Below are 20,122 nucleotides of genomic sequence, written 5' to 3'. Positions count from 1 at the left end.
GAGTAGCTCCTGCCTGTTGCAACTAGAGAAAGCACGTGTACAGCAACAAAGACCAGTGCAGCCAACGCTAAATCAGTAAATAAGTAAAAATTAGAAAAAAAGTTTTTTTTGCCAGTTTTGATTTTCACATAAATGATATCATACAATATGTACTGACTTGTGTTAGCTTTATTTTGCCTTGATAATGAGTTTTAGATTCAGATACGTTGGATGTATTATTAATTTTTGCTATTGAGAAGTGCTTCCTTGTGTGATTATGGCACTATTGATGTATCCATTCTCTTGTTGGTAGACATATAATGATTTTTGATTATTAAAGCTGCTGTGATCATGCTGTGTACAAGTCCTATAGTGAACACTTGTTTTTTCTTTTGGCGTAAATACTCTGAATTAGAATTTGCTGGATCCTAGGGTGAGTGTATACAATTTCCCAATGTGATTGTGCCATTTATTGTACATTTAAGCAGCCAGTATGTGAGTTCTAGCCCTTTCTTAACCTCATTAACATGAGGCATGTCAGTCTTTTTTTAAAGACCATAGCTATTCTGGGAGTAGGGTGGGGTGTTAGTTTGTATTTGTATGTGTGTATTTGTCATTCATAGCTACTTTTTTTTGCTCTCGTTGTCATAATAGTTTTCAATTTAAAAACTTACACTGATAAAATTGGATGATGTGAGTGTATTAAAAATGTTTTGCAACTATACCTACTTTGCTTAAATTGAAAACAATTAGAAGCAGTCAAACATATAATGATGTTAGTAGCAAGTATGATGCATTTTCTCCCTCAGATGCTGTGCTGTGTACTTTACTTTCATTTTCTCTTTTAACTTTGTCAGCCATGTTGATGTCGACAAAAAAAATCTGGATTTAAAAAAGGGATAGAAAATTTTATTCAAGCCAAATATAGGATTATACCCCAGGAACAGCCTCTCAGAAATTTCTGAGAACTGTCACACCCATTACAAGTCAAGGCACAGTTATATAAGTTTTTTGAGATAGAGGGCTGTACATTAAATGATGTTATTATTGACAGTTTACACAGTCCAGATCTAAGCCTCCCCATGGCCTCTTAGAAAATCAAGAAGGAGGGTTTTCTTTTAAGGCATTACTTGTTGATCCTGGTAGAATGTTTCTCTTTGGTTGAGCAGGTATATCTGCTGATGAGGAGGTTTAGTCCATGCATAATGTGAATACACAGGGGCTTCCCTGGTGGCTCAGACGGTAAAGTGTCTGCCTGCAATGCAGGAGACCCAGGTTCGATCCCTGGGCTGGGAAAATCCCCTGGAGAAGGAAATGGCAACCCATTCCAGTACACTTGCTTGGAAAATCCCATGGACATAGGAGCCTGGTAAGCTACAGTCCATGGGGTTGCAAAGATTTGCGCATGGCTGAGTGACTTCACTTTTACTAATGTGAATACATCATGTACAGCAAGGAGAGAAAGGCCATAGGACAGAGAAAATTTTTCTGTTTAAATTTTTCTTGTAGTGCCAGAAAATGTGATTTTTTTTCACTAGTGGAAAAAGTTGTCTTAAAATTTCATTTTATAGTCATGGACACAGAAGTACCACAGAAGTTAATAGTGGTGCTAAGGTGTCATGGCTAGTGAGTGGCAGTTTGTTGATTCTAGGCTGCTTCCTTCTCTTCCTGAGTCTCCTGTGGCTCAGTGTAACAGCTCACCTGATGGGAGCTATGATATGTGGACTAGACTCAAGCACTGTTTTTAGAGCCTGTTAATTTAGTAAGCATATGTTTATTTTGTGCTTCCTGCTGGAGAGTGGAACCTTGGGAGGGGAAGAGAGGCTATAGAGTATACAGATGGTGATCCCTAGATAATAATTAAGGTTCATAAAAAAATAGCCAAAAGGCCATTTGTTCTAAGACAGAAATACTTTGAAGCTACAGAAAGGCATAAGTAAAAAACCTCATCATATGGGAATAATCATTGTTAATACTTTTTTGTGTATAGTCTTCCAGGCTTTCAAAAATGCAAATATTTACTAACAGTAGTAATTATAATGTTAGAATTGTTCTTAGTGGCTTGTATCTTTCTCACTCATCAGGTTGCCATGTCATCTATATTGAACACCCTTCTGCTATGTCCATTTGTTCTGTTGGCTTTGGGGAAGTCTGTCGTAAGGAAAAGGACTAACATTTCCTTTTTTAAAAACAATTTCTTTATTGTTGACCATGTAGGTTTTAGATATTTTTACTACTATAAATATTAATTCTACTTCCAAAGAAGGGCAGTGCCAAAGAATGTTCAAACTACCGTATGGTTGTGCTCATTTCACATGTTAGTACAGTTATGCTCAAAATTCTTCAAGTGAGGCTTCAACAGTATGTAAACTGAGAACTTCTAGATGTACTAGCTGGGTTTAGAAAAGGCAGAGGAACCAGACAGCAAATTGCCAACATTGATCGGATCACAGGAAAAGCAAGGAAATCCCCCCCGCCCCAAATCTGCTTCTGTTTCATTGACTATGAGAAAGCCTTTGTATAGATCACAACAAACTGGAAAATTCTTAAAGAGATGGGAATACCAGACCACCTTACCTGTTTCCTCAGAAACCTTTATGCAGAAGGTTATCAAGAACCTTTATCAAGAAGCAACAGATAGGGACAGTGGACTGGTTCCAGATTTGGAAAGGAGTAACACCAAGGCTGTATATTGTCACCCTGCTTATTTAACTTATATGCAGAGTACATCATGCGAAATGCCGGGCTGGATGAAGCACAAGCTGGAATCAAGATTGCCAGGAGAAATATCAACAACTTCAGATATGCAGATAAAACCACTTTAATGGCAGAAAGTGAAGAGAAACTAAAGACCCTCTTGATGAGGGTAAAAGGTCAGAGTGAAAAAGCTGGCTTGAAACTCAGCCTTCAAAAAACGAAGATCATGGCATCCAGTCCTATCACCTCATGGCAAATAGATGGGGAAGGAGTGGAAGCAGTGACAGATTCTTTTTTTCTTGGATTCCAAAGTCACTGCGAACAATGACTGCAACCATGAAAGAGAAAGACACTTGCTCTTTGGAAGGAAAGCTATGACAAACCTAGGTAGTATATTAAAAAGCAGAAACATCCCTTTGCTAACAAAGGTCTGTCTAGTCAAAGCTATGGTTTTTTCTGGTAGTTATGTACAGATACGAGAGTTGTATCATAAAGAAGGCTGAACACCAAAGTGATGCTTTTGAATTGTGGTGTTGGAGAAGAATCTGGAGAGTCCCTTGGACTGCAAGGAAGATCAAGCTAGTCAGTCCTAAAGTAAATCAACCTTGAATATTAATTGGGAGCCTTGATGCTGAAATTGAAGCTCTAGTACTTCAGCCACCAGATGTGAAGAGGCAACTCATTGGAAAACATTCCCTTGCTGGAAAAGATTGAAGGCAAAAGGAGAAGGGAGCTGCAGAGGATGAGATGATTGATGGCATCACCAACTCAACAGACATGAATTTGAACAAACTCTGGGAAATAGTGATGGACAGGGAAGCGTGGTATGCTGCAGTCCATGGGTTGGAAAGAGTTGCACATGACTTAGCAACTGAACAACAGCATTACTATAAGTAATTTTTAATTACATTCTTAAAGATTACAAGTTATTGGTTTTAAGAACGATAATTAGGAAAAAGATGATAAAGATGGCAGAGTAGAAGGATGTGTATTCATCTTCTGCAAGACCTCCAAAATTGCAACTCACTGCTGAACAACCATTAACAGAAGACTGTTGGATCCCACCAAAAAAAGATAAGCCACATCCAACAGCAAAGGAGAAGGCCCAACAAGACGGTAGGAAGGGTGGAGTTGCGTTGAGAATCAAACCCCATACTGGCTAGACATATTTGGAGGGCTCAGACAAAACTTTGTGCACACCAGGACCCAGGGACCCCACAGAGACAGCCAGACCTGCCTTTGATTGTTGGAGTGTCTCTTGTGGAGGCCTGGGTCAGCAGTGGCCTGCCGTGGGGACAGGGGCTCTGGCTGCAGCAGACCTGGGAGGCATGGCGTGTAGCATAAGTCCTCTTGGAGGAGGTCGCCATTAGCCTCATCATAGAGCCACCGAGCAGATGACCCACAAACTGGAGAACGATTACACCAAAGACGTTCTGGCACTGTTACAAAAGTTCAGGGGCCCACAACAGATTTCCCAACCTGGGATTCCGGCAAAGGGACTGAGAACCCAAAGGAATTTAACTTTGGAGGCCAGGGGATTTGATTATAGAACTTACATAGCACTGGGAAAACAGGCTCTTGGAGAGGGCACAAACAAAACCTTGTACACCAGGACCCAGGAGAAAGGAGCAGTGTTCCCACCAGAGACTGAGCCAGACTTGCCTGTAACAGTCCTACCAAGGGGTAAGGCGCACTGAATACAACAGTCCTGGGAGCTGCAGCATACTAGCATAATTCCTTTTGAAGGAGGCCGCCATTACTCATACCGTGTTTTGGCCTCAGGCCAAACTACAGGGAAGGAACACAGCCCCACCCATCAACAGAAAAATGAATTGACCACCTGATCTGCCTCTTGAGAAATCTGTATGCAGGTCAGGAAGCAACAGTTAGAACTGGACATGGAACAACAGACTGGTTCCAAATAGGAAAAGGAGTACGTCAAGGCTGTATATCATCACCCTGCTTATTTAACTTCTATGCAGAGTACATCATGAGAAACGCTGGACTGGAAGAAACACAAGCTGGAATCAAGATTGCCGAGAGAAATATCAATCACCTCAGATATGCAGATGGCACCACTCTTGTGGCAGAAAGTGAAGAGGAACTAAAAAGGCTCTTGATGAAAGTGAAAGAGGAGAGTGAAAAAGTTGGCTTAAAGCTCAACATTCAGAAAACGAAGATCATGGCATCCGGTCCCATCACTTCATGGGAAGTAGATGGGGAAACAGTGGAAACAGTGTCAGACTTTATTTTGGGGGACTCCAAAATCACTGCAGATGGTGACTGCGGCCATGAAATTAAAAGACGCTTACTCCTTGGAAGAAAAGTTATGACCAACCTAGGGCTATGACCAACCTAGGGCTAGATAGTATATTCAAAAGCAGAGACATTACTTTGCCGACTAAGGTCCGTCTAGTCAAGGCTGTGGTTTTTCCTGTGGTCATGTATGGATGTGAGAGTTGGACTGTGAAGAAGGCTGAGCACCGAAGAATTGATGCTTTTGAACTGTGGTGTTGAAGAAGACTCTTGAGAGTCCCTTGGACTGCAAGGAGATCCAACCAGTCCATTCTGAAGGAGATCAGCCCTGGGATTTCTTTGGAAGGAATGATGCTAAAGCTGAAAGTCCAGTACTTTGGCCACCTCATGCGAAGAGTTGACTCATTGGAAAAGACTCTGATGCTGGGAGGGGTTGGGGGCAGGAGGAGAAGGGGATGACCGAGGATGAGATGGCTGGATGGCATCACTGACTCGATGGATGTGAATCTGAATGAACTCCAGGAGTTGGTGATGGACAGGGAGGCCTGGTGTGCTGCGATTCATGGGGTCGCCAAGAGTCGGACACTGAGCCACTGAACTGAACTGAACTGAGCATGGCCCCACCCATCAGAGCTAGCCAGCCAGCCCCTCCCATCAGGATGCTTACAAAAGCCTTTTATCCTTATCCTTCAGAGGGCAGACAGAATGAGAACCGCCGTTGCAGAAATCTAACCAAACTGATCTCTGGTGGCTCAGATGGTAAAGCGTGTGCCTACAGTTCAGGAGACCCGGCTTCAATCCCTGGGTCAGGAAGATCCTTTGGAGAAGGAAATGGCAACCCACTCCAGTACTCTTGCCTGGAAAATCCTGTGGATGGAGAAGCGTGGTAGGCCACAGTCCACAGGGTCGCAAAGAGTTGGACATGACTGAATGACTTCACTTTCACTTTCAACCAAACTGATCACATGGATCACAAGCTTGTCTAACCTAATGAAACTTAAGAGCCATGCCGTCTAGGGCCACCCAAGATGTATGGGTCCACTGGATGGGTCCATAAACCATGGTCCACTGGAGAAGGGAATAGGAAACTACTTCAGTATTCTTGCCTTGAGAACCCCATAAACAGTATGAAAGGGCAACAAAATATGAAAGTGAAAGATGAACTTCCCAGGTCAGTACGTGTCCAATCTGCTGCTGGAGAAGAGTAGAAAAATAACTCCAAAAGGAATGAAGAGATGGAGCCAAAAAGAAAACAGAGCCAAGTGGTGGCTGTGACTGGTGATGGAAGTAAAGTTTGATGCTGTAAAGAACAATATTGCATAGGAACCAGGAATGTTAGGTCCATGAATCAAGTTAGATTGGAAGAGGTCAAACAGGAGATGGCAAGAATGAACATCAACATTTTAGGAATCAGCGAACTAAAATGAACTGGAATGGGTGAATTTAACTCAGATGACCATTATATTTACTACTGTGGGCAAGAATCCCTTAGAAGAAATGGAGTAGCCCTTGTAGTCAACAAGAGTCCGAAATTCAGTTTTTGGGTGCAGTCTCGAAAATGAAAGCCTGATCTCTGTTCATTTCCAAGCAAACCATTCAACATCACAGTAATCCAAGTCTATGACCTGACTAGTAATGCTGAAGAAGATGAAGTTGAACGATTCTATGATGACCTATAAGACCTTCTAGAACTAACACCAAAAAATGATGTCCTTTTCATCATAGAGGATTGGAATGCAAAAGTAGGACTTCAAGAGATATCTGGAGTAACTGGTATGTTTGGCGTTGGAGTACAGAATGAAGCAGGGTGAAGGCTGACAGAGTTTTGCCAAGAGAACATAGTGGTCATAGCAAACACCCTCTTCTAACAACACAAGTGATTACTCAACACATGGACATCACTAGAGGGTCAACACCAAAATCCGATTGATTATATTCTTTGTAGTGGAAGATGGAGAAGCTCTATACAGTCAGCAACATCAAAACTGGGAGCTGACTGTGGCTCAGATCATGAACTTCTTATTGCAAAATTCAGACTTAGATTGGAAAAAGTAGGGAAAACCACTATACCATTCAGGTATGACCTAAATCAGATCCCTTACAATTATACAGGGGAAGTGACAAATAGACTCAAAGGATTAGATCTGATAGAGAGAGTCCCTGAAGAACTATGGACGGAGGTTCATAACATTGTACAGGAGGTGGTGAACAAAGCCATCCCCAAGAAAAATAATTGAAAAAAAGCAAAGTAGAGGCCTTACAAATAGCTGAGAAAAGAGAAGCAAAAGGCAAAGGAGAAAAGAAAAGATATACCCATCTGAATACAGAGTTCCGAAGAATAGCAAGGAGAGATAAGAAAGCCTTTCTGAGTGATCAATGCAAAAAAGATAGAAGAAAACAATAGAATGGGAAAGACTAGAGATCTCTTCAATTAGAGATACCAAGGGAACAGTTCATGCAAATATGGGCACAATAAAGGAGAGAAACAGTATGGACCTAACAGAAGCAGAAGATATTAAGAAGAGGTGGCAAGAATACATACACAAACTATCCAAAAAAGATCTTAATGACCCAGGTAATCATGATGGTGTGATCACTCACCTAGAGCCATACATCCTGGAATGCGAAGTGAAGTGGGCCTAAGGAAGCATCACTAGGACAAAGCTAGTGGAGGTGATGGAATTCCAGCTGAGCTATTTCAAATCCTGAATGATGATCTGTTGAAGTATTATACTCAATATGCCAACAAATTGGGAAAACTCAGCAGTGGCCACAGGACTGGAAAAGGTCACTTTTCATTTCATTCCCAAAGAAAGACAGTGCTAAAGAATGTTCAAACTCCCACACAATTGCACTCATCTCATATGCTAGAAAAGTAATGCTCAAAATTCTCCAAGGTAGTCTTCAACAGTACATGAACTGAGAACTTTCAGCTGTTCAATCTGGATTTAGAAAAGGCAGAGGAACCAGAGATGAAGTTGCCAACATTCGTTGGATTATAGAAAAAACAAGAGGTTCCAGGAAAACATCTACTTGTGCTTCATTCACTGCCTAAAGCCTTTGTCTATGTGGATCACAACAAACTGTGGAAAATTCTAGAGATGGGAATATTAGACCACCTTACCCGCATTCTGAGGAATCTGTATGCAGGTCAAGAAGCAACAGTTAACAGAAAAGAACAAAATTCTGTAAAGCAATTATCCTTCAATTAAAAAATGAAAAGAAGCAACAGTGAGATCCGATGTGGAACAATACACCGGTTCCAAGTTGGGAAAGGAGTACGTCAAGGCTGCATATTGTTACCCTGCTTATTTAACTTCTGTGCAGAGTACATCATGCAAAATGCTGGGCTGGATGAAGCACAAGCTGAAATCAAGATTGCCAGGAGAAATATCAATAACCTCAAAGATTCAGATGACATCACCCTTACGGAAGAAAGCAAAGAGGAACTAAAGAGCCTCTTGATGAAAGTAAAAGAGGAGAGTGGAAAAGCTGGCTTAAAACTCAGCATTCAGAAATTCAAGATCATGGCATCCAGTCCCATCAGTTCATGGCAAATAGATGGGAAACAATGGAAACAGTGACAGACTGTACTTTCTTGGACTCCAAAATCACTGCAAATGGTGACTGCAGCCATGAAATTGAAAGACACTTTCTCTTTGGAAGAAAAGCTATGACAGACCTAGACAGCATATTAAAAAGCAGACATCCCTTTGCTGACAAAGGTCTGTCTAGTCAAAGCTATGGTTTTTCCAGTAGTCATGTATGGATGTGAGATTTGAACCATAGTGAAGGCTGAGTGCTGATGAATTGATGCTTTTTAACTGTGGTGTTGCAGATAACTCTGAGAGTCCCTTGCACTACAAGATCAAACCAGTCAATCCTAAAGGAAATCAGTGCTGAATATTCATTGGAAGTACTGATGCTAAAGCTGAAGCTCCCATCAATTTGGCCACCTGATGCGAAGAACTGAATCATTCGAAAAGACCCTGATGCTTAGAAAGTTTGAAGGCAGGAGCAGAATGGGCTGATAGAGGATGAGATGGTTGGATGACATCACTGACTCAATGGATACTATTTTGAACAAGCTCCGGAGTTGGTGATACACGGGCAGGCCTGGAGTTGGTCATCACTAAGTAACTGAACTGATTAGGAAAAAGTTTCAGTAATAAAATTTGGTCAAAAGCACACACAGTTTTAAGCTTTCCAACCCATGTTGCCTTCTTACCTTAATTGTGGGTGGCATAGTTCTAGTCCAGCCACTTCTCAGGATGGAGTGGACTGTTGTGTTTAGACTTATTCTGCTGTTTACTGTTAGAAAATTAAGACCAGAAGGAAAGAAGTTGTATGCTTTTTTCACAGTAAATTTGGCTGCTAGAGGAATGCTTGGTATATAGTACAACCTCAGAAACATTGGTTGCATTTGACTGGCAAAAGATACCTCCTTCAGAACTTGTTTAAAATAATTTTATTGAGTTCTACTTTACCTAGTATAAAATTCAGTTTTTTAAAGTGATTTTTTTGGGTATATTTGAAGAACTTTTCAGCCATCGTCACTAATGTCTAATTTCCTCACTTACCTCACTCCATAAAGAAAGTCTGTGCTCCTTAATCGTTTCTGCCCATTCCCCACTCCTTGCAGCCACTGACTACCACTAATCCACTTTATGATTGTAAAGATTTCTCTGTTTTGGACATTTCATATAAGTGAATTTATAAAGTGTGTGGCTTTTTATATTTGGCTCTTTCCAGTTAACAATGTTTTCAAAGTTGAGTGAGGTTGTGACCTTCATATTGTACTTAATTTTTTAAAATTGCTAAACAGTATTCTCTTGTATGGATATAGCTCATTTTGTTCACGTATTTATCAGCTGATCGACATTTAGATTGTTCCCCCGTTTAAGTTACTATGAATAATGCTGTTATGAATATTTGTGTGTAGGTTTTTTTGTGGACATATGTGTTTATTCCTTATGGGTATATGCCTTGGAGTAGAGTTGCTGAATTTTATGGTAACTCTGTGTGTAATGTTTTGAGGAATAGCCAGAGTGTTTTCTTAAGTGACCATACCATTTTACATGCCCAGTAACATTGTATGTCAATTCCAGTTTCTTCGTATCCTTACTAGTGCTTGCTGTTAATACTATTCATCTTTTTGTTCTGCTGTCCTGACAGATGTGAAATTCCCTGATGACTAATGATGTAGAATATCTTTTCATGTGCTCATTAGCTATTTGTATATCGTCTTTGAAGATATGTCCATTCATTTTTTGCTTACTTTACAACTGGGTAATTTATCTTTTAATTTTTGAGTTGTAAGAATTCTTTCTCTATTTTTTAGGTCCCATGTCAGATACAGGACTTGTGGATATATCCTCTCATTCTGTGGTTTATTGCTTCATGTTTACAAAGCAGATAGTTTCTGCCTAGGTGATCACATTGGGTGTTGTGAGGTAGCAGGAGTAAAGGTTTCAAGAGCTTCACAGAGGCTGGAGAGCATTTACACTGCCAGCCTGGACTTTGGGTTTGTAGGACAAATTGTCTGTTTACAAACAGAGCAGCTGAGCAGTGTGATTTTCAGTGGTTGGCTGTGAGCCAGTGTCCCCAGGTGTGTGGGTCAGCACAGCGCTAGGCCGTGGGGTCCAGGCTCAGCCCATGGTGCCTCCATGCCTGCTTCTAAGACTACTGGTAACCAGTTTGTACTTTGTGAATTACAGGATATTGAAGCCAAAAAAGAAGCACAGAAGGAAAAAGAAATTGATGAACAGGAAGCAAATGCCTCGACATTTCACAGAAGTAGGACTCCATTGGATAAAGACCTTATTAATACGGGAATCTATGAATCTTCTGGAAAACAGTGCTTGCCTCTGGTTCAGCTTATTCAACAGCTTCTTAGGTAAATAGTATTAGATGTATTTTAATAGAATTATTGATTTTCATAATAAAATAGATTGAGTGCTGGGGACTCAAAAATGTCTTCAGTTGTTGAGGAAATACTCCAAAAAGTACCTCGGAGAGACTTTAGAGCAGACTGTTAAATATAGGTGAAATGAGAGGTTAGAGTGTATGAAGTAGAGATGCCAAAGGTTTTCACACAAGAGAAAATTGGAGTGTGTGATAAGTGTAGGATGAGATTCTTATCTTCATTAATAAGTAGGCAGATAAACATGAAAATCATCATGGTAAGATTTTTTTTTTATAGTTAGTTGTGTCATTGGCCATTATGTCTATCATAGATTTATATACATTTCTAAGACAACTTTTAAAAGCTGAAGTAAATAAAAGAATGGTGAGCATTATATTTGAAGGACTTATCAGAAGGAGGTAAGATTCAGTGAGAGTCAGAATATGAACAGAGACTAACATAGATAAGGGCTGAAGTAGTCACTCACTGTTTATTGAAAAATGTCAGCCTGTGTCACGGTGCCCTTCAAAAAAGTGAAAGAGCAGGGTGGTTTCTGAAAGGCATTTGTTAGACAGTGAAAAATTATTGTCCTTTATGTAACACAGCTCCACTCTGTGTAAACCTGGCTCTTGGTTTATTTTTTATGCAGAAAGGAAAGCGAGCCCTAAATCCAGAGTGGTGGTGGGTGTGCTTGTGTGGGTGGCCTGCCCGCCACATGAGGAAACACCAGAGTTTACTAGGCACACTGTGGCTTTTAAAAGAGGATGTTTTATAGCTAGTTCCTTTTAATAGATTTTAGTAAATGCTAATTAAAATGCTTTTTCTTATTTTTAAAAATAATCTGATGATGGTTTTTTAAAAAATCAATGTTTGTACATTTTAATCCTCAGATTCACAATTTGAAATAAAGTGAATTAACTCAGTGTAGTTGGTGGTAATGAAAAGAGCTTGAGAATTTTTCCTGGAAGATTTCAGGGGTGACTGCTTGTGTAAAGTTGGCAGCTGAAACTCTGCCCAGTGTGGTAACTGTGGGAGTAATAACAGTAGTGTTTACATTGCAGAGTTAGTTAAGGATCAAGTGAGAAAATGGTCATTGCTATGCAGAAGTTTTAAAGCAAAAGCATGTAACTCAAGACGTGCTTTTCTGTGTTCTTAACTATGCCTTCCTTCGCTGTGGAGGCTGTGCCTGGGCCCACTGGTCTCACTGCCAGCCAGCACTGGGCTCCCTGTTCTCCATCCTGTGGTAGGTTACTGTCCTCATGAGAGGCCAGCTCTCTTGCTCTCCTGCCTGTTCAGACCGGTATGTAGAGACCTGTCCCTCTTACCTGCCTGCACCTATGCTATTTAGTTTGGCAGTCATTCGCCAGATTGGTGTGATGAACATTTGAAATGTGTCCACAATGTAGCCAAGACACTGAGATTTTATTTTTTTATTAATTAAAATTCAAATTAAAAACTTAGACCTGATTCAGCTATTAGAAAACTTAGTTACGTTTGGAATAACTTAGCCATATGAGTTTACCTTTTCATATCTTCATTTTTATGAGTCTTAAGTGCAGATCAAGTATTTGCAATGAAAATTTAGTTATCTGAATTGAAATGTACAAAGTACACAAAATATACAAACGTACAAAATATACAGAATACACAATGGCTTTTGAAGACTTTGTGTAAAAAGAACTAATATAAAATACTGTCAGTGTTTTTTATTGGTTTTACATTGAAATGATAATATTTTAAATATATGGTAATAAATATATTATTAACACTGATTTTGCGTGTTCTTTTTACCTTTATTTATGTGACTGGTAGACATTCTAAATTACATGTGTAAGTCCCTGGCAGACGTTTCCTTTTACACCATGTTCTCTATACCATTCTCACATTGTCTTCTGAACCTTCCTCTTTACTTTGGTTCCTTTGGCATGCAGGCAGGAGTTGGCCCCACAGCAAGTTCATAATGAAGATGTACCTATTTGGAAAATACAAAACAAAAACTGAATCATGGAAATAAATAGTACCTTAAAGTTTTTTGGAAAAGAGAAAAAGAAAAACACATGAACGACTTTCTCACTAACAGAATGCCTGTGATCTCATCTCTTTTCATAAGCATAGATAATTTGCCTCTCCTCTTACAGAGATACTTACTTTAACATTTATTTCCAACCTTAAGGTTTTGTGACTAAATGAGACTCATGTGTTGACTTGGCTGATGCAGTTGTTGAAAAATAATCTGAAGGTTTACAGTTTGGAGATTTTGGAGACATCTGATGTGTTTTATTATTTGGAAAACAGGTTGGAGAAATTGTAGTTTGCCCAAAGTAAGCCATGAAACAGATTGCAGAGTAACTCCTATGCTGACAAAGAGCCACAGAAAACCATTTATGTTTGGAAATAGAGAGCTATGAAGATTTTTAAGTCAGTGAACTCTGTCAGAATTATACACTTTGACTGTGGTTCTGAATTTTCTATTAGGGAGATAAGTTAACATTTGTATTGTGTTCTGTTAATATATTTTGCTCCATCATGTGTGGCATAAAAGCCAGATTCTAGACCGTTTCTTTTAGTGATACCGTTATCAGGGCAGGTTATCAGGTCATGGAGCAGGAAGATGAGGCGAACTGAAAACAAAGCCCTGAGCACCCACTTGCATTTTGTGTGGCTAGGAGTGCTGAGCACAAGCCAGGGTTCCCTATTGCCTTTTGTTTGCAACCCTGTGTATGTTGATGTGTGTCTTCTGCTTCTGTCCTTACTCCACTATAGGTAGAGTAGAGTGAGGACAGAATGAGTTCCTGGATTGAGCCCTGGGGGCAGGTATGGTTGATGGAGGTTCTACTTAAACCTGCTATTGTGTAAGAAATCAAAGAAGTGGAGCAGAATGCTTCTCCATGGCCTGGTGTTGTGCAGAGGTTCTGGACTTTTCTGCTCAGTGACTATGCCAGGTGCTCTTGGCTGCAATAGGGCTGGTGTGGTGGGGCTCCATTGACAGAAGTTCCCAACCAGGCTCTGCTTTGACTCTTTTCTTTCTCTAACTCACTTTCTGTTCCTCTTCTCAGGACCGCAGGTCAGGCCTTTTCTGCTTGATGCTGGGACTGTCCCTGAGTGGTCGGGTCTGATCTGGTGTTCTCCGTGCCTTCTAATCTGCCTTCACACTCACTTGAGTTACCTTCTTGGACACAAAAAGGACAGCATGTTTCTTTCAAAACTTGATGGCTGAGCATTGCAGAATTTATTCTCAGCAGCCTGGCACTCTGTCACCTACACTGTCCACTATGTCCACTCCCCTTCTTTGTCTTGACCTCTGTGCCCTTGTTCCTTTGCACTCTGCTCATGGAACATTTACTGCTGTTCTGATTATACTTTCTCTTTTCTCCCCACTTACCTACTGATGGTTCATTACTCAAGTTGTATCCTGCAGTTGGAGTCAGACCCTCTGCTCCTTGCCTCGTTTCTGTGCTCTTTGAGCACCTCTTACTGTGACGTGTTTTATTTGTATCCACTTTAGTCTTCCTGCTTGTACTTTCTGAGCCCTGGGTATCCCTCACATGGCCCACTCTGGTGCTTAATTGAGTAGGTCTGAAGGTAGACTTGTGAGGCAGATGGAGAAATGCGAGTGGATCTTATCTTTAAGAATAGTGTTGCATTTGTATTTGAAATGAAGTGCGAAGGGATCTGGTCTTTAAGAATAGTGTCACGTTTGTATTTGAAATGCAATACAACAGTTACTTTTCCTTCCAAAGGTTAATAGAGGAGTTTTCTATTATTTTGGACTATTCCATGCAGCTCCTTAGGAGCACATTTGTAAGGCAAGGGGTATCATTCTACCTTTTAGTGTTTTCTGTGTGCCTCTGCTTAGTTTTGAATGATGTATGCTTATTGCAGATACACCTGACACACACTGGGGAAGGAAGCCAGCCGCAGGTCACATTGGGTGTATGGTCTTTATTTCTGATTTTAATTTATGTTGTGATTTTTTTTTTTTTACATCCCTCCCCCCTTTAAAGACAAACATAACTTGCTTAATTTTGCAATTCTCTTTCTCCTGCATAGAAACATTGCTTCTCAGACAGTAGCCAGATTGAAAGATGTTGCCCGTCGGATATCATCGTGTCTAGACTTTGAGCAACATAGTCGTGAAAGATCTGCTTCATTGGATTTGTTGCTGCGTTTTCAGCGCTTACTTATCAGTAAACTTTATCCAGGAGAAAGTGTTGGTCAGACTTCAGAAGTTTCTAGTAAGTTACTTTAAGTGTTAAAGTGTCTTGTATGTGTTTTGACTTTTTTATTTAGGCTTTTTGACATACCTATTCTGCATGGCCCACATATGTAGGTCTTATACTATTAGATGTACCATTTGTGGAGGACTTTATTTTGCATCTACTTTTTTTTTTTGGACAGATATTTCTGTTTTAAACTCATCAGTATTTTTTTTCGTGTTAACATTTAAATTCCTTAGACACGAGAAATAGCATCCTTTATGTTCAGGTTAGTCTTATAGAAGGTCTATTAGACTCATTCCACATGTTAGTTATGGACTGTTAGAGACTGACATAATATGGGGACAGAATTGTGACCTAATATGTGTACGTCACCCTGGTAAGCTAGATGAACGTAGTAGGAGAAATGCATCATCGTTGGAGGAAGAGAATCTCAGTTACAGCTTTAGTTTATTAGCTGCTGGATATGGGACAAAGTCTCCTGGGAGTTGTTGATTCCTCACCTGCCAGAGTTAGGATGAGACTTGAGGGTGCCTGTGAGAATTAGGATGATACGTAAGAAAGAGCTCAGTTCTGTGTACAGTGTAGAGTAGAGCACTTTGCACAAACTCCAGAGGAGTGGTTGGCTCTTTATGGGATAGTTCTGTGCCAGGAATGGAAGGGTCTGCTACTTTTGTTAGTGTTTTTATAGCTAGTGTATTCTAAAACAACTTGATTACTTCCTGAAAATAGTTAGGCACCTGTAGAAGATGGAAAATTTCAGGTTGAAATCAGTGAACCATTTCAGTCTGAAAGAGATGTCATAAACTCACAAGGACTAAAACGCTATTAAGAGTCACATAGCAGGAAGAGTTGAAGATTTTTTATGACATTGAAAACCGCGTAACTGTTCATTGAGAATAATTTTCAGGCTTTAAGATTTGGACTTGAAAAACATGTATATTGGGTATAAGGTTTTAGAACTCTTAAGTTATAACTTTGGTTTACTGTTTTTAAACACTGCGTAGTTCAGTGTTTAAAAATTGATATATCCAAACTCACTGTTTTTCAAATTATGTGCTGTAAAAGGAGCCAAGGACTAAGGGTTAATAACCACTCCTGTTTGAAAAAATTATTATAGGTAAAAGATGTAATAGATAAAGCTAGAATAGTGAAGCAGTGAAGTTTATTTACAAGGTAAGTTTTGATAGTGCAAATGAAGTTCTCTACATCTCCCCTCCAGGTCCTGAACTGATGGGGGTCGGGTCCTTGCTGAAGAAGTACACAGCCCTTCTGTGCACACACATTGGCGACATACTGCCTGTGGCAGCCAGCATTGCTTCCACCAGCTGGCGGCACTTTGCAGAGGTGGCCTGCATTGTGGAAGGGGACTTCACTGGTACTTACCTTGTTTCCTAAATGTCGGCCTGTATTTATTTTTGGAGATTGATACGATTTAAAATGTATCATTTTGTGATAAACTTGCATGCCTTTACCTCATATATCTAGTCCTGTAGACTAGAGTACATGTCTAGTCCTGTAGACTAGGCTATATCTAGTCCCAGTCTTTAACCATTTGCTTTTTTAGTTGCAATTCTAGAGTTAAGCAACCTGGTGTAAATAGAATTGGTATTTTAGCATCATACCGCCATTATTAGCACTTCAATAATGAAGTAAACGGTAATAGTCTAATTTTATTTCAACAACATAAGAATTAGTTGCCCCTTAAGGACCTCAATAAATTTCTATATTGCTTAATATTTTTTCAAGTTAATTCTATGACAGAAGATTATTATGATTGAGTGCTTTTTTTCCTGATGATTAACTTAGTTGAAAACACTTAGTTTTTCTGAATAAAAAATTCTAGCTACTCCTTTTGTGTTGAAACGGTGTTTTCAAAAAGTATTTTTATAACTCAAAGGGTTCTGTTTGATACCTCTGTTTGTTTCTTTCAAAATGAAAGATAAAATAATCCTGTAGAGTATACTGAAGGACAGGTGTTCCTTATCTTGTGATTTATCAGGATTTAAACATAGCCCAAGCTTGTAAAGTGATTTTATAAGATAAAGACTTTTGTTTTAAGTCTTATTTGTTTCTTTTTCTTTTTAAATGTAGGTATTCTCCTTCCAGAACTAGTAGTGTCTATAGTGCTTCTCCTCAGTAAAAATGCTGGTCTCATGCAGGAGGCTGGAGCTGTCCCTCTACTGGGTGGCTTGTTAGAACATCTGGATCGGTTCAACCACCTGGCACCAGGAAAGGAGAGGGATGACCTTGAAGAGTTAGCCTGGCCTGGCATCATGGGTATGGCAACTTCACTTAAGGACTTGCACTGGGGAAAGTTTTGTCCTAGTCTGCTCTTTCATTTGAAAGACTAATTTGACAAAGGAACACCAGTTATTGCCATTTTCACTGATTGTAGTGTGGAGAAGGAGGTGGCAACCCACTCCAGTATTCTTGCCTGGAGAGTCTCTTGGACAGAGGAGCCTGGCAGGCTGCGGTCCATGGGACTGCAGAGTCAGACACGACTGAAGCGACTGAGCACTTTGATGGTAGTGTAAGTGGAAAACAAAGATAATCCACATCAGAATAGTTTTGGGTTATATTTAAGAAAAATTTGTTAGTAATGGTTGTTACATCCTGAATTGGATTATCTTAGAGCATTCTGGAAAATCCTTTCTTGGGAATTGTCTCCAGAAGATATAGTTGAAGTGATTAGTTATGATCCTGCTTTGGAGGCAGACATTGATATGGGAAGGCTTTCTTAAACTCAGTGGCCTTATGTGATGTTAATGAGTTATGGAATTTCCATAGTCTACTGGGCACTTCCCATCCTTTCTGTCTCTAGTGCTTACCAAATTGAAATGAAACTTATCTTTTCAAAGTTTTGAACTTTGACACTTTTGAATCTAAGTCTAAGCATTATGACTTCTGGACTTACAGAATTAATAGTGCTTTACCTTTCATTTTCTAGGAAAGCTGAAGCAAGGTAGGCCTTTGTCCCATTGTAGACTGTCATTTTTATAGGTATTACTTAACACAAAAAGTAACAAGTGTCCTGAGGAAAATAACTAGCCTTAGGATATTGAACATTATTTTTTATTTCTTTATTATAGCTAATATTTTCAACACAATTCATCTACTTCGGTGAACTTAAATGGTCATTTTTGATTTTTGTCTGTTTACCCTATATGGTTGAGAGCTTATAATTTGATCAGCAGTTCAGACATAGTTTTTATAAGACATTTTTTTATTGTGAAGTGTAACATAGACATAAAATTACCAAAATCAACTTTGAGACTGATCACAGCGGAAACCATTTATTAAGCAGGACCTTCCCAAACACTGTCTTTGTCTTACTGAAAGGTTTCTCTGGGCTTTTGTGCTTGCTGTTTCCCTGCTTCTGTTGATCGTTTTATCAGATAGGCATGTGACCCATAACAAATGAATTGCTTAAATGTTTGTCTGTTTCTTGGTGGTTTGTAAGGTGTGCTTTAGTACAGAATGCCAGATTTCCACAGTGATTGTACTGGTCTTCATCTCTAGGAAGTGGGAAGTACTCACTGTTCCACCTCCATGCCTAGAGATCATATGCCGTTTTTTTCCATAGGCGTTTTGTCTGTAGGTTCGTTGTGCCAGCACTCTTGGGTGGAAGGACTGTTGTGGTCTCTCCTCTGGAGAACAACCTTTGACTAAATCAGTGACTCTCTGCCTGTGTCTGCTTCTGAGTGTGAGCTTCCTGCCAGACCATACTATACCTGCTGGCACCTCTAGTGCGCTGTGCAATAGAAATGGTGAAAATGGGCACTCTTGTCTTGCTCCTAGGAGCAGAGGAAAAACTACCCAAAGTATATTTGTTGTTGTTTTTCCTTTGTAGATACCTTAAAATATTAAGAATGTTTCCTTTGGTTTCTGAATGGACATTAAATTTCCTCAAATACTTTTTTCTGCATTTCTTGATGATTATACAGGTTTTTCTATTCATGTTGCAGATGGCAAATTTCATTCTTTTTTATGACTGAGTGGTATTTTATCGCGTATTTAGGTGTGTATATTGTGTGTATGTATATCTCACGTCTCCTTTGTCTATAACAGATGTAACATTCATCTGTTAGTTCCCACCTTTTGGCTGTTGTGATTAATGCTGCTGTGAATATGGCTGTGTAGATGTCTGAGTCCCTGCTTTCACTTCTTTTGCGTATACAGCCAAAAGTCGGTTCAGAATTCCTGCTTGGACAATTCCCTAGACAGAAGAGCTTGGCAGGCTGCAGTCCATGGGGTCAAAGAGTTGGACACAACTGAGTGACTGAGCACCAGTGCACTTGATAATTCCATTTTTAATTTCTTAAGGAATTGCCATTCTGTTTTCCACAGTAGCTATGCCATTTGAAGTTCCCACAGGCAATGCACAAAGAAACAGTTCTGATTTTTCCACATACTTGGCCAACACTTGTTATTTTTTTTTTAAATAATAGCCATCCTACCTGGAGATTGTCATACTGAGTGAAGTAAGACAGACAGGAGAAATGTCATATGACAGCCCATATATGTGAAATCTAAAAAGAAATGATACAAATGAAATTACTTATAAAAGAGACTCAATGGTCTTAGAGAACAAACTTAAGATTGCTGAGGGAAGGATGGGGAATGAGATAGTTAAATGAATTTGGGATGAACGTGTACACACTGCTATATTTAAAATGGATAAACAACAAGGACCTATTGTATAGTATGTGGAACTTTGTTCAATGTTACTTGGCAGCCTGGATGAGAGGGAAGTTTTGGGGAGAGTGGATATGTTTGGCTGAGTCCTTCACTGTTCATCTGAAACTATCACAGCATTGTTAATTGACTATACCCCAATACAAAATAAAAAGTTAAAAAAAAACAAGTAGCCATCCTATTAGGATCAAGTCGTATTACACTGTAGTTTTGATTTGGTTTCCCTAATGATTAGTGGTGGTGTGCATCTGTTTATGAGCCTGTTGACCATGTACGTATCTTTGGAGAAATGTCTTTTCAAGTATTTTTCCTCCTTTTAAATCAAGTTTCTTGTTGTCATTGTTGAGTTGAAGAAGTTTGTTACATGTTC

General features: G+C 39.6%; 1 protein-coding gene and 1 non-coding gene across 2 annotated transcripts in view; both read left to right on the top strand.

Moving 5' to 3' along the window:
• HERC2 (HECT and RLD domain containing E3 ubiquitin protein ligase 2) overlaps positions 1-20,122 on the top strand; it is a 243,661-nt gene that overhangs the window by 76,770 nt on the left and 146,769 nt on the right. Inside the window, exons 21-24 of the mRNA XM_052636055.1 lie at positions 10,650-10,828; positions 14,888-15,072; positions 16,277-16,432; positions 17,149-17,334. Of these exons, the coding sequence (XP_052492015.1) occupies positions 10,650-10,828; positions 14,888-15,072; positions 16,277-16,432; positions 17,149-17,334 (706 nt within the window). The remainder of the gene's footprint in view (positions 1-10,649; positions 10,829-14,887; positions 15,073-16,276; positions 16,433-17,148; positions 17,335-20,122) is intronic.
• Positions 1,204-1,275, top strand: TRNAC-GCA (transfer RNA cysteine (anticodon GCA)). The gene has a single exon. It is a non-coding gene; the product is annotated as a tRNA-Cys (tRNA).

This window comes from Budorcas taxicolor, chromosome 2, assembly GCF_023091745.1.
Source record: "Budorcas taxicolor isolate Tak-1 chromosome 2, Takin1.1, whole genome shotgun sequence".
NCBI classification, from domain to species: Eukaryota; Metazoa; Chordata; class Mammalia; order Artiodactyla; family Bovidae; genus Budorcas; species Budorcas taxicolor.
Note: the sequence above shows the minus strand (reverse complement) of the source record. Positions and strands in the feature narration are given on the sequence as shown.